This window comes from Drosophila navojoa, chromosome X, assembly GCF_054131105.1.
Source record: "Drosophila navojoa isolate 15081-1374.11 chromosome X, UAZ_NAV_1.0, whole genome shotgun sequence".
Classification (NCBI taxonomy): Eukaryota; Metazoa; Arthropoda; class Insecta; order Diptera; family Drosophilidae; genus Drosophila; species Drosophila navojoa.
In genome coordinates this window covers 23,030,618-23,045,072 of record NC_142895.1, presented here as the reverse complement: position 1 = coordinate 23,045,072, position 14,455 = coordinate 23,030,618, and the positions used below count along the sequence as shown (strand labels likewise).

Sequence of the window (14,455 nt, the reverse complement as noted above, 5' to 3'; positions counted from 1 at the left end):
TTCACAGGTACCATAGCAGCGATATATCGCTACTTGCGATATTAAACATCGAACAATTTAACAACAAATTATAATGGATTTAAATGAATCGAACCTTTAGCTAATAATATAATTAATATTTTAAACAAGATTTGACAATATCTTGTGCTCTTCAAATTCGATAAGACTGTATTCAAAAAGCGATATTATTAAAAAAAAAAAAAAACCAAACAACCAAAATTAACCGTATTCCTCTTCCTACTTCTGATATATTAAATATACGTTATTTATCGAACTTAAATTTGTGCCAATACTACCTAAATAATTCGAGTACATAAAATATGGTTTTCATCAACATTCCTTGGATATCAGCTTAATTGATGCAAACCAAAGAATATTAAACTCATTTTAGTCAGCTAATGGGCAATCGGTTAACCTATTTAAAGAATAACAAAATATCAGAGATGCATGTAAGAAACTATCTTGAAAATAATATTATATACTGTGAATTGAGAAAATACCAAACTATTATTGCTGGAATTAGGAGAAAACAGTGTGACCAAGCTGCACGATCCTAAAAATGTAAATACTAGTCGGAGCGGTTTCTTTTGTTTGCCACTAATATTTAATTGTTCAGTGGATACGGACGTGTACGTTTCATCGTGCGGGTTGGACAAGAAAAATGGCGAAAACTGTCGGTCGTGCGTACGCGCAAATCGCAATTTTATTAACTATATACGGATCAATACAATGTGCGAAATCAATATGTAAGTGCAACCAAAATACATTTGAATATTCTCGAAACCTGAAATATTCAAATACGCATATACATTTGTGTGCACATATGACAGATCATCATAATTAGGCTGCGATTATAGTGCAGGTGATGATGATGATGATGACGACGTTGTCGAAGAAGCAAAACGCAAAGATTGGTCGTGGAGAGTCATTGTGGGGGATATGGGAGAGAGGGAGTCAGAGCGCGCTCTGCTGCCAGTTGGTACTTTTTTTGTATGGTGAAATTTTTGCTGCCATGTTTTTTTCTGTTTTTTTTTTTTTTTTTTGTGTCTTTGTTGCTGTTAAAACGAATTTGTATTTTTATTGTAGTTGTTATATCTGCTGCCTGGCAGTAAATGCGTTAATTGACAACAAAAAATCAAGTGTACGTAGCGCTGAGTCTTGCGTGCGTGCGTGTGAGTTTAGTATGAGTGTTGTGTGTGTGTATGTGTGTAAGTGTGGCTCAGCCGAGTGTGAAAATAGGCAGCATTACTAAGAAGCGAACGTCCTGTCGCCTGCCTCTGCCTGTCCCTCTCGCTCTACCTTTGATAAACTACTCACGTTTACTTTATTTTTAACAATTTTTTTGTTTAGTACGCTACGCTTATGTGCTCCATGCTCCACTTAACGTGCAACAATTTCCATAGACCGATTGCCGACCCCTCCGCGCAATTGTAGAGAGCGAGCGACATCTAATCGTTGCATATCACAATTGAAATTTGTGGCGCATTTTTATCAAGGCGCAAAGAAAAGACGAATGTGTGTGGCTTCTTGTTTTGGGTTGTTGTTGTTTTTCTTGCTGCTGTCATCCAACAATGTCGGCGTCGCAATTTGCAATTGAAATAGATATAGAAATAGATCAAAGAATGACACAGGTGGCAACCTTGCCAGCAGCAGCTGCTGGTGGCTTAAAGTGCCGTTACCTGCTCTCTCGCTCTCCAGCTCTTTTTCTCTCTATTGCCGCTCTCTCAAGCATAAGATAGTGTTGTGTAATTAGCCAATAATGTAATGTGCTACGCATATATAAAGACACACATGCATATGTGCATATATATGTGTGGATGTTTACTAGCCGTAGCGGACAGCGTTGCCAGAGCATTTAATGTCGTCGCAGTTCATTTGCTTGTTTCTACTAACTGCACACGCACTGCACACACATGCATAGGTGGGCGCACACACGCACATGCGATATGGTGAAATATATATTTATTCATCTGTATGTGCGTATTTGTTGATACAGTTGCGATTGAGCATTTCTTTGTCTGGCACCCGATGTTTATTTACCACCCACTTTATCAGTTTCTAGCGTTCGCTTTGTGCTGTACACTTTGTCATTCTTTGTGTGTGTATGTTTTTATAATTACTCTAAATTGTTACCGCTGTGTGTTGTCGTTGTCTATGCAGTTACTAGAAATCAATTAAGCCACACAACTGTCAATAGTATCTACTATAGTAGCCAGTAGTAGCAGTAGCTTGCCTTAGTTAATCGATCTTTGATTTCAACTGCACTTGACTCATGTCCCAGGGGACAGTCACTGACTGGCACAGCGCAGAGCGCTTATCATGAGCGATATTATTGTTGTTGTCTTTTCTGCTCTGGTGATAATTACATGTATGCACGCATACATACAAACATTCATATATAAATATGTATGAATTTCCAGTAGTTTGAATGAGATTTGCCTGCTCATTAATACACGGACATGTATACATACATACATACATACGTGCGCATGCATGCACCTGTTTTGCATTGCAGAGATCTGTAATTGTCGATTAACATGTTAACATTACAAACAATATCTGTTATGTTATTAGCAGGTAACTTGCCATTAGTTCAAATACACTTGCGTTCATAAAAATAATAGTGCGACTTAATCTTGGGCATATAGTATATATTCCATAATTTAAATATTATGATTTCTGAATAATTTGAAAATTCAGAAAATGCTTTAGGATTCAATAATTCATAAAAATATTAGGGTCTATTAAAATATGGGACATAAAATTATAATTAAAACTAATGCATTGTGTTCCATTATATTTTAATTATGGCATGACATATGTGTAGCACGGAATCAATGAGGCAATATTACCGTTTCAAATGAAATTGGGTGCCACGCCTTCTGAACTACTTGCCGCAACTATTTTAACATTCGTTTTCGATCAGCTACGGATTTTTTGCTATTTTTCCTTCAATATCTAGTGATTAAACGCACTATTTTTATGACCGCAGCTGTACGTATTTAGGTACATATACTAAAGGCGCAACTCTTGACAGATCTCAGCTAATTTTCGTAGTTTTTAACGGAGGAGGCCAACAATTGTGTGCATGTACTATGTATGTAATTAATGGCAGGTGGGCTAACGTGCTTTGTTAGTAAATGCCAAGTATGCTGATTTTCGCATGGAAAACACTTAAAAAAGTACATTTAGCAATTTCACAGCTGGCATTTAATCTACTTTCGATCATTAGGCAATCAGGAATGCGATAAAGCACGAACAGTTGTGCAGCATCCAACTGGGATTGCATGCGATACAGCTAATTCCAATTGGAACACAAACACACAGACAAGTCTTATACATAAATCAAATGTCTATATTTGTATGTATATTTGATTGTGTCAGAGACTTTCTTCTTTATATGCATCTCGATGCATTTGTACTGCATAATCCCCATGCCACGCCCCTTTGCGCCCGGCCAACGGCTTGCGTTGACCGAAAATAGTTGTGCCCATTGTACGTATGGGCGCCCACACAGAGCAGCCGTCTCTCTTACACACACGCAGACAGGTCTGTGTGAACAGGAAGCAGAGCCGTTGACGTTCGCACATCATAAACATTAAACATATGCATTGACAAAGCTCCCACCTTACTCTTCGAAATGTCTTTTACTTGCCCATTTAACTCTCTCGCTCTCCCTCTCTCACTCTCTCTGGTTTTGTTTGTGACCAATGCATTTTGGACACTCTGGCAACTCTTTGCTTTGCCTTTAGCCGTTGCGTTTTCGTGTGCTTTTCTTTTGTTTGTTCTATTGGTTTAGTCAACCGTTAAGCATGTCCGGCTAACGGCGCTAAAAGCCCAATAAAGAACGACAACTGTACAAGTGCAGTCTTGTTGTTGTTACCGTCGTCTGCACAAAGAAAAACAACTGCTTTGCGATAGCTCAAATGATTTTCTTCAGATAAGAGAGAATGAATAATCAGCAGTCATACTACGCAGAATGCCTGTCAAATTATTAGTCAGCTCTATCTCTTCCTCTCTCTCTTTCTCTAACTCTCTGTCCGTGCAGCTCGAACAAGAAATAGCATTTTGCAGTCGCATTTGCTTACCAAAGCAAAAGAAATTTATAAAAAAAGCAAAATAAAATAAGAACTAGGTCACACGCACAGTTGCCATGGATGCGCCATAAGGTCGTTAACACAGCAGCCAGCAAAAAAAAAAAAATTATAAATAAATAATAATAATAATAATAAAAATAACTAAATAACTAAGAAAAAAAAGAACGAATGGGAAGAATTACTTTCATTTTTCAATCAAATGCTGCGTAAATTTGCGCCAATTATTTAAGAGCAGCAGCGGCCGCTACAGCTGCCGCCGCCACAATAACAATATCAGCCATTAACATAACAATTAACACCGGGTTCAATTGAATTGAATTATGCTCTTCAAGAGAGGCTCGCTGCTAAGCGCAGCGGGTGCGAGTGAGTCGGCAACTGCAGGTGTGTGTGTGTGTGTGACTCAGTGTGACCGGAGTCGATAATTATGCAAGGCAATGGGGAAATGGGAAACAAACGTTGCAATGACGTGCGCGATGCTGATTCATGTGTGTGTGTGTGCATGAGTGACTGTGTGTGAGTGTGCATGTGTACATCTTTGTGTCTGCTTTGCTTTGCGATTACTCTACTTAAGTGCTGTCTGTCTTCATCTCGCTCTCTCTTTCTCTTTACGTCATTTTTAAGTTACTATGCAAAAAAAAAAAAAAAAAAAAAAAAAAAATACTGTAATTAGCTAAAACCCGATTTGCTCGAGTGCAAGGCAGTTGCATACGGTTTTGTGGCAATTGTCACTTGCTCATGCGTCGTTGGCAAACTGATTGCGTTTGTTTACCGCAACGCTTGGATCTGCAACGTTGCATTATAATTTCGTTAAACACGAATCATTGCCATAAAAAATAACGGCACTTTCTTAAATAAACAAAAAACAAAACAAAGTTTTTGCCATTTTGAAATGTGAAACTGCAGATATAACAATGGGGATTTGGGTGTGTGTGTGCGTATGAGAGAGATAGAGAGAGAGAGTATGTTTGTGGTTGTGTGGCTTTTAATTTTATATAACTTTATTCTCAAGTTTATTTAGATAAAACTTTTATATCTATATTAAATTTGATTTATTTTATTTTTAATTTATTTATTTATTTATTTATTTTTTTTATATATTTATATATTTTTGTTATATATTAGTTTTAATTGCCATAATAATTTTTAAATATTGTGAATTTATGAATTGTTATTTTACTTTGTTTTCTCAACTTGGTTTGTACACCATAAGACGTAGTAGGTAGAACTGAAATACGAAAGTCCATCGATAAGAAAAGGTATTCAAGAAATCTATTTCCATAACAGAAAACAGTTGCTGGGTTTGCAGGGTATCTGCCAGTCGAGCAGTCTCGAGTTATTCGTATTCCTAGGCCCGAGAATGTGTTGTGGCTGTGCTGGTGGTTGGTCGACATAACTAGGGGGCGTAACGGTGGGCGAAGAGTCGTAAGCGTTGAAACAACTAGAAAAAAAAGTAGAAATAAAATAGAAAAACAAGAATGTAATGTAATGAAAATAGAAAATCGATATTCAGCGCGCGGCGTCGAGTAACAGTTAATAAGTAATTACAGCTCAGGCAGAAGTAGGGGGAAAATGCGGTTGAACAGTGTTGGAAAACCCACCAAAAAAAAGTGAAATTGCTCAATTTATGCAAATGCCGTGTTATAAATAATAAAAGAGGTTTCTGTTGTGTAAAAGAGAGAGATAGAGAGAGTGAGAGTGTGTGTGAGAGAGGGCTGGGTCAGAGGTAGGGGGTGGGCAAATTGAAACAAAAAACATGCATTCAAATTACGAGTCATTGAGCTGTTACACTTTCAATCAGCGTCGCTGCTAAATGGCCCTTCGCCACGTTCAGTCGTCGCTGGCAAATAATTACACCGCTGTCCATTGAATTAGCTACACTTTTGTCGCCTAAACGACAGACCTCAGCTGTTCGTGTCTCTCTGTGCATGTATGTATGTGTGTGTGTGTGTGTCTGTGTGTGTGCACCAGCAAATTAACAAATTTGACATCGCAGCACTTTTGAACCGGTGTCAAACGAGTTCTCGTATGCAAAGCTATAAAACCGAAAATGTATTTAACTTGACAAAAACATTCAAAATAAAAAGCAACAACAACAACAACAGCAGTTTACATACATATATATATATGTATGTATATCCAATTTCAGCTCATTTCGCTCACTCAGTGTTAAATATAAAGTTTCGGAAAATCTGATAAGCCATATCCAGAAGCCCCACTGAAAATGTGTTTTTGTATTTTTTCAATGACGCTAAAAATTGAATGTATATATATTTACGTATATTTATGGTATATTTTAATTGCTTTTTCAAGAGTCTGTTTTTATATTAATGGGCATATTGCCAGTTAAGTACCCCCTAGGGGGATTTGTCGTAATAAAGATTATAAAATTCGCTACTTTTTTCAAAATAAACAATTTTGTTTTAACATGGGTTCACACACTACAAAAAAAAAAAAAAAAAAAAATATATATATATATATATATATATATATATATATATATATATATATATATATATATATATATATATATATATATATTTCCCTGGAGAAATACCCATATGAATTATAAGATATTTCGATTCAGATATACAGAAAGCTTGGCATATGAAATGTAGAATTATTTTAGCTTATCACAAGTTTAATAGGCGAAATAGGGGTTTATTGTAGCTATTTAACGATTCTCACGGATATAAACTATTTATAAATTTAAAGAAACCGTTATTCATTCATATATATAAGTTCATTCATTCTTATATATAAGTTTTCTCGAGGCACTCCGATAATATAAATATACTGTCATCGTTGTCGCTTTGTTGTTATAGCTACAATGTTTATGTGGAACTTCCATGATTATAATATCAGAACCGGTTAAATTAAATTTTGTCAAAACAAGAAGAAGAAAGAACAAAGTACAGAAATAGGTAGAAACGTAGAAGTCGGATACCATCAAGAGAGAGAGAGAGAGAGAGAGAGAGAGAGACAGAGAGAGAGAGAGAGAAAGAGAGAGAGAGAAAGAGAGAGAGAGAGAGAGAGAGAGAGGGAGAGAGAGAGATAGATTTAATACGTCTAATTGATGAACCATATAATTTAAGAGTCTTCAAATTGAAGGTTAGATACAACTGAACAGATTTTCTATATCAAGAGTATTTCGCTTATGATTTGTCCTTCGATTCATTGATTGATTGATGTCACATCTAAAATATCTATGAACTTCTATGCCAAATACTTTTCTTATTCATTTGCCGAATGAATTTTTCATCAATTGTGAATGCTTGAATTAGCATAAAAGCGAAAAGTATTTTGTTGGTATTGCTAGACTTTATGTAGAGTCTTACATATTTTTTTTACTAGGGAATTTGGCGAAAATCCTTTTCTAACTTTGTCATAAACTGAATTTACGTGATTCGACTTATTTTAATTTTTATTTTCAGCAATAAACAGTAAATATTAGAGTCTAATATCTTAAGCTTTGCATTCCAAGGCTAAACGAGTGAGACTCTATACGGGAATGCAAAAAATTCGAACCTGAGTCCACTCAGTTTACATTTAGTTTCAGTTTCAATAATTGTTTTTAAAGTGACAAATTGAAATTCAATTTAGAGAATGCCAAAACTATGTATATTACGTCTCAAGATACTAAGTGTTTTCCTATTTGGGCACGTGCATAGAGAAACGCTTGGCGTCAACAACCACTTGAGTTTGACACGTTTTCCTCAACAACTGAATTGTTCAGCCTATGATCTACTTTTTCAATTAAAAGTCTGCTTCATCGAAGAACGAAAATTGAAAATCAATATCAATTTGTGTTTCATTTCAACAATTTGCAAACGTTGCTCTACCACAATATAAGTTTATCCACAAATGGAACTTCAGACCCAACCCAGAAAGAAATCAACTATCGCAGCTCAAAGTTGTGAAGCTCTGCAAGAACACTCGTTATATGAAAAATTCCTTAAATGTTGGATATGATCTTAAATGATCTTATAATAGTTGGATCTACCATTATCGAAAATGAAAATGTCAATTATCATTCATATGAAACTGATTAATACTGAACTAAAGTTCACCAGGGGAAATATAGATATTATAAAAACTAAAGTTCGATAATATTTTTAATCGCTTTGAATGGGAAAAACTTACTAGATCACGTAATAAAAGATAAAGTTGAAGATGAAGATCGGCAGATGAACAGAACTGAATCAACTTGAATGTTGTGCCGAATCAAGAATATATAATATATATATATTTATACTATATATATAAAAACAAGTCTGCTTTTGTCAGTTTTATAGATGTGAATAAACTGAACTTGCATTTCGTATGGTATTCACATGACAACCAAAAACGGAACTGATAAAAATGTAGGTAGAGCGGCTGAGTGAGAGACATAGCAGAAGAGAAATCCCAGTCAAATGTGATATTATTATAATATTTGTGGTTTTATTGTGAAGCTCGAACCACCGTATGGCATTACGTATTCAAATGACCCACCCACGCTTCGCTGACAGAGAGCATCTAGCGTAAGCTGCAATTTTGGATGACTCATGATCCATATCGTGTCTCGATTGTTGACCTCCAGCTCAGTCAAACAGTGAGGCTTGTGTGCGCTGGGATTTAACGCAGATCGAGGAGCGTCAAATCGCACACGATCGCGAATCACAGAATCACCCAAACTGTAAAAAAAACAAATTTCCCTTAAAGTTCATCATCTGAATGCCTATCTTATAATAGAATTCTTGGGTTTAGTATACCTTAGTCTAGTCAGCCTATAAGATGAACTATATTATATACATATACCTCATGAGCTAACTGCCCCATCAAATTTTCATTTTAAAATATATTTTTCTAAAACAATTTCCATAAGCTCATTAGATTGCAAAATATATACCAATATAATATTAATATGAGCTTTGTCTGATCACCCCATCAATCTGTCATATATACCATATAGGTATATAAATGATAATGGAACTAGAAATTTCCCGTTCAAGTTTACATTCATATTTTTCATGGTTTTTTCAGGAAAAAAAAATAAAATAAATTCCCCTACATTATTTATTCCCATTTTCAGTTAACCTATGAATCGTGATGTTTATGCCAAAATATTTGTGAATTTTCAGAATTGTTTAGTTTTATATATAGGTATATATATGTATGTATATATGTATATATTTTACAGTTGCTTGTTTAGCATTTGCATTTGCAGTGCACTGAAATTTTTAGTGGGTATTTAAAAGAAATTTACGGTACACATAACGCCGTTCGTTCTCTTATCAAAGGAAGTTACTTTACTTTTGCTCAATTAGCAGATAAGGAATAATCGTAATATAGATATATGCCTATCTGAACTTGACCAATCATCTAATCTCTCTCTCTCTCTCTCACTCTCTCTCTTTCCCTCCTTATCGCTTGCAGCGCCCGATGCCTATGTTGCGCTCGACACCAAACTCGCTTATATCAATCCTGAGCGGATAGTCAGGTTGTCGGATGCTGGGGAGGAGCTGCAGCGGCGGCGCCGTGATGCACCAACGGGCACAGCGGACGCGCCGCCCGTACTGGGCGCCACAATGGATGCGAAGCATCAGTACCAGAGCGTGAGCACCAATGTGAATGCGGTCGGAAGCGTTGCAGCTGCGGCAGATGGAGCCACAACGGTCACCACCGTGGACAGCAAGGCCACGGCAACGGGCAGCGTTACCTACAACGTCCACAATGTGGGCGTCAATGGCACGGGGCAGCGCAAGGAGCTGGGCAGCAGCGGCGGCGATATTGCCAACAGCACCAATGGCACCGCCAGCATCAATGTGGCAGCGGCTGTGCCCAGTGTGCCGCCAAAGAAAACGCAGCTGATGCAGCAGCAGCCAATGCCATATCCCAAGAAGGTGGCATCCCAAGCCGCCCAGTCAACGACAACCAGCAGCACCACAGAGCGTGCGCTGATCGACGATGTCGATGTGTCCGACGAGGTCATCACCAAGGAGGCCAACAAATCACAGCTGACCCGGCACGAGGATCACTACGACTACTATCGCAGCCTGCTCTACGAGAACAAGAACGAGACGGCTGAGATCTGGTCACAGCTTCGCAATATACCAGAGAACAGTATGCTCTCCTCCTCGCATCGCCGTGCCATGACCGTCGAGCTGAAGTTCGGATTTCCCTTCTACGGTCACTATGTGCGCAACATAACCGTGGCCACCGGCGGCTTCCTCTACACCGGCGAGTACGTTCACTCCTGGCTGGCGGCGACTCAATACATAGCACCGCTGATGGCCAACTTTGATACGAGCATGTCGGACGATTCGTTTGTGCGGCTACAGGACAATGGTGAGTCCAGTTGCAGGCAATATCTAGTCTTCCTCTATCTCACTGTTTACCTTTGGTTGTTGCTCCCGCCAGGCACCGCCTTCACCGTCGTCTGGGAGAACGTCACGCTCCAGGATAAGCCCAATTATGGCAAATTCACGTTCAGTGCCACGCTGCATAAGACTGGAGACATTGTGTTCGTCTACTACCAGCTGCCCATGCTGATCAACAACATACAGGATAATCAGCATCCGGTCAAGGTCGGACTGTCCGATGCCTACATCGTGGACAAGATGCTCTTCTGTATGTGCTCCAGCTATGCATTATTATATGGCTTAATCAAAGAAACTAATTCGTACTCTAACCACTCCCAATTCAGTCGCTCGCCGCAAGACCATCTATGAATACCATCGCGTCACATTTAGCCAGCATGAGATCACGAATTCGACCATTGTCGTCCTCACTGCCTTGCCCACATGCCTCGGCTACTCCGACTGTCAGGCGTGCATCAATCACAATACCACATTTGAGGTGAGCTGCCAGTATGGCTTTCGTTCTGAATTTGAAACTAATTCGTTCCATTCGATTCGTTCCATGGGCCGCAGTGCGTTTGGTGCCCCACGCTGAATCGTTGCTCCACAAACACTGGCAACGATCGCAGAAAGCAGGAATGGCAGCAAAAGGGTAAATCTTAATGTGAATCTTAATGAAGGCAGTACAATCGGACATCGATTGATCTAAGTTCATGGCGACTTTTGTTAATATATTTATTGCTGATCAGGAAATGTTTATTTTCATGACTAAATGAATTTAAACAGATTTAGTAGCAGAAAGAAAAACACAAGAAGAGTGGGAAAAACAGACATAAGTTAATTTTTTTTATTGCCAATTAAAAGTTAAAATAAAAAATATTTATTGCACATCAATTTTCATATAAAAATCAAATCAAAATTTTTATTTTCAATTTTGTTAAGCAAAAAGAGGTTATACATTTCATTTATTGTAACGATTATAATATAAAAATTTATTTGCAATAATTATTTTTTATTTATATCATTTAAATTGATTTTTTTTAATAGAATAATTCCTACTTTTACAGTTTTTTTTTTATAAAAATTATAAACGCTACGGTCCCTGACAAAATATTTAACAATCATTATACCCATTAAGGCTTACAAATGTAGCTTACACATCTTGATAGACTTATCAATGTATATTCTAAAACTTTGTGTTATTAATTACTCAAATTCCTAAATATGATCAATATTTTTATGAAAGCTTAACGAATGTTGGCGATCTTTTTTGAGGTTTATCAATGTGTATCCCAAAATATTTATCAGACTATAGTAAGTCAACTGCTTAAGGATTATCAAAATTATTTATCAAGCATTACACCCATTAAGATTAAAATGTTTATTTACGTGAGAAATGAGATGAAGAAGAAGAAAAAGAAAATACTTAAGAATAACATAAACAATTTAAATGAGAACAGAAATTATGATAGATCAAAAGTGTAGTTATTATATTATCAGTTAATATAAAAATTAATTAGTAAGAGAAGGGAAAATAATACAAAAAAGAGCGAGAAAGAAGATTGCATAGGGCAATCAGTGCGAGATGTGCTAGGCTACAATTCTCGATAATTGATCAATTTACTATAATTTGCTATAAACTCGCACTAATTATATCCATTTGCAGGCTGTGATCGTTCGATGATTAGCAGCAGTGATGCTTGCCCGGCGCTCGGCCAAAAGGGCAACAATGCTGCACAGGAGAATAGCAGCAGCAGCAACAACAACAGCAGCAGCAACAACAGCAGCAACAACAGCAACAGCAACAACAATAGCAGCAGCAACAACAACAGCAGCACCATACCCAGCTGGTCGCCCGACGGCAACGGGTCAGCCGGCAGTGCACCGGCAACGGAGCCAACTATTAGCAGCACACAGCATCCGTCGAGCGGCACATCAGCGGCTGCTGGCGCGGCCGGCGATGGCGTCAATGCCGAGAAGAGCGAACATCTTGGCGCCGCGCTGCCAAAGAATAAGGATGTAGGCGTGGCCGTTGGCTTTATGGTGCCCATTTGTCTGGTGTTCGCGGTGACGCTGTGGCTCTTCTATGCGTACCGGAATCCGCACACACGAAGCGGCCAACTGCTCATTCAGGTGAGTCGAACCGTCAGCCATTGGCCGGCCAATTAATTAAATGCAAACTAAGCGATTTCCGTATATTTACATGCAGTCCAAGCATTTACATCAGGTTTGTTAACTAATCGTTTAGCTCCTGACCTTTGCCATTAACCCAACTGCCTTGTCTCTATCATCTGATTCTGAATTTTATTAATCGATGCTCTCTCTCTGTTCTCTTGCACACAGTTCCGTCCCAGCCAGTGGTCATGGCGACGCGGCGAGGCGCGCTACACGGCGGCCACGATACACATGTAGTGCAGCGGAGAGATATAATCGTGCAACTGTAGCGTGTCACTGGGATGTAACGTGTCACAGACGTGACAAACTAATATCAGTAACAAAATCTCTGCCCCCGCCTTTCCGCCCCATCCTGCACAGACGCCTTACCTTCCGCCAGCACCCGATCAGCAACTGCAACTGTGACTTGATATGGAACATCAAATTGAAATCTTATGCATATATATGTATATTAATGCATAAATGTATGTGTACTAACCGGGCAGCTATCGATAATTCTCTCTGTTTCTCTCTCACTCTCTCTCTTAACAATTAACGAAAGCGTGTCTAAACACAATAACAATTGCAATGGAAATATTTCAATTTAAGCCGAAAGAGAAAGAGAGTGCGAGCTAGAGAGAGAGTGAAACATAACAGTAAAGTATTTTGCAGCTCTGAGAACAGTAATTAGCAAGAATAAAACAAATTGAAATTTAAAGAAACCATAAAAAAGACAACAACAAGACAACAAATACATTATTATCCTATTCTCTGCCTAGTACATTTTATAACTGTTGTGTAAGGACAACATTGCTTTAAGGATAATTTGATTGAGTTCAAGCAAGATGCTCACCTTGTCTATTTCTTCTACTTCCTCCTATATGTAATATCCGTGATTTAGATCCCTCCCTGTACCTTTAGTTCCCACCAAAAAGCTATACATATATATATACACACACACACACGCATACATAGACACGGGGCACAGTGCTTTCAATATAGTAGTTCAATTGTAAAAAACATTTTTTCTGTTTGTTTTTTTTTTATTATTTTATATATATTATATATTTTTTTTTATAAATATGTATGAATTTGTTCTTTTGTGGCTCTAAATTTTCAATATGTTTTAATTGCAAACCTAAAGTATAAAATTTTAATTATATTTCCCTTCGTTTTCTTTTTATGTATTATATGAGTACTTTATATGGATGTATATGAAGCACTTGAATCTATATATATATATAGATATATACATACATACATATATACATATGCATATATATATATATCAAAATGGATATATCCAAAACGACCTCTTCTTTTTGTTAGCATATTTTCTATTAATTAATATTATAAATATACATAAATAAATAATGAAATAATAATAAAAATGAAAAAAAAAAAAACACAAGAAATGCGGTAAACAAAAAGATAAACTAAACACATAATTGATTAAGTGAAATATTAAAAACAAACAACTAAAGATCTACAACAAAAACGTAAGAAAAAACAAGCAACTAAGGAAATTGTATAACAATGTATTTTGATAATGAAATTAAATTTGTATTTTAAGCTCTTATTACATATACAACATAATTTAAATAAAAACAAAGAAAAATCAAAGCAAAGATTATTTTGATCTTGAATTAACAGTCGCTGTACTGTTAAGCCTGGAAGGAGCGTCTTTTAACAGTGGCAGGAGTTGAGCTTTCTTTCCGATTGGAAATGGACATTTGCATTTATGAAAATAACCGCCTGCTGTAAGCCTTACATTACCATTATGAGTTTAACAGTGAGTGTAATGCAGTTGCACAAAAAAGAAAACACTTTATTTGCTTTACATTTTCTTTTTTATTTTGAACTAAT

The 14,455-nt window shown here is 37.1% G+C and overlaps 1 protein-coding gene and 1 long non-coding RNA gene across 3 annotated transcripts in view; one reads left to right on the top strand and one right to left on the bottom strand.

The window, feature by feature from the left end:
* LOC149090716 (uncharacterized) overlaps window positions 1–14,455 on the bottom strand; it is a 108,873-nt gene that overhangs the window by 23,893 nt on the left and 70,525 nt on the right. The gene's annotated exons all lie outside the window — the stretch shown is intronic.
* Window positions 585–14,102, top strand: l(1)G0289 (plexin domain containing lethal (1) G0289). 2 transcript variants are annotated; one of them, XM_030387667.2, is made up of 8 exons: window positions 585–746; window positions 9,513–10,424; window positions 10,497–10,706; window positions 10,783–10,934; window positions 11,009–11,087; window positions 12,102–12,568; window positions 12,645–12,662; window positions 12,779–14,102. In XM_030387667.2, exons 1-8 carry the CDS (start codon window positions 662–664, stop codon window positions 12,845–12,847), a joined length of 1,992 nt encoding a protein of 663 aa, XP_030243527.1. In that variant the 5' UTR covers window positions 585–661; the 3' UTR covers window positions 12,848–14,102. The 2 variants fall into 2 exon arrangements, with proteins under 2 accessions (XP_030243527.1, XP_030243528.1); XM_030387668.2 differs by lacking the exon at window positions 12,645–12,662.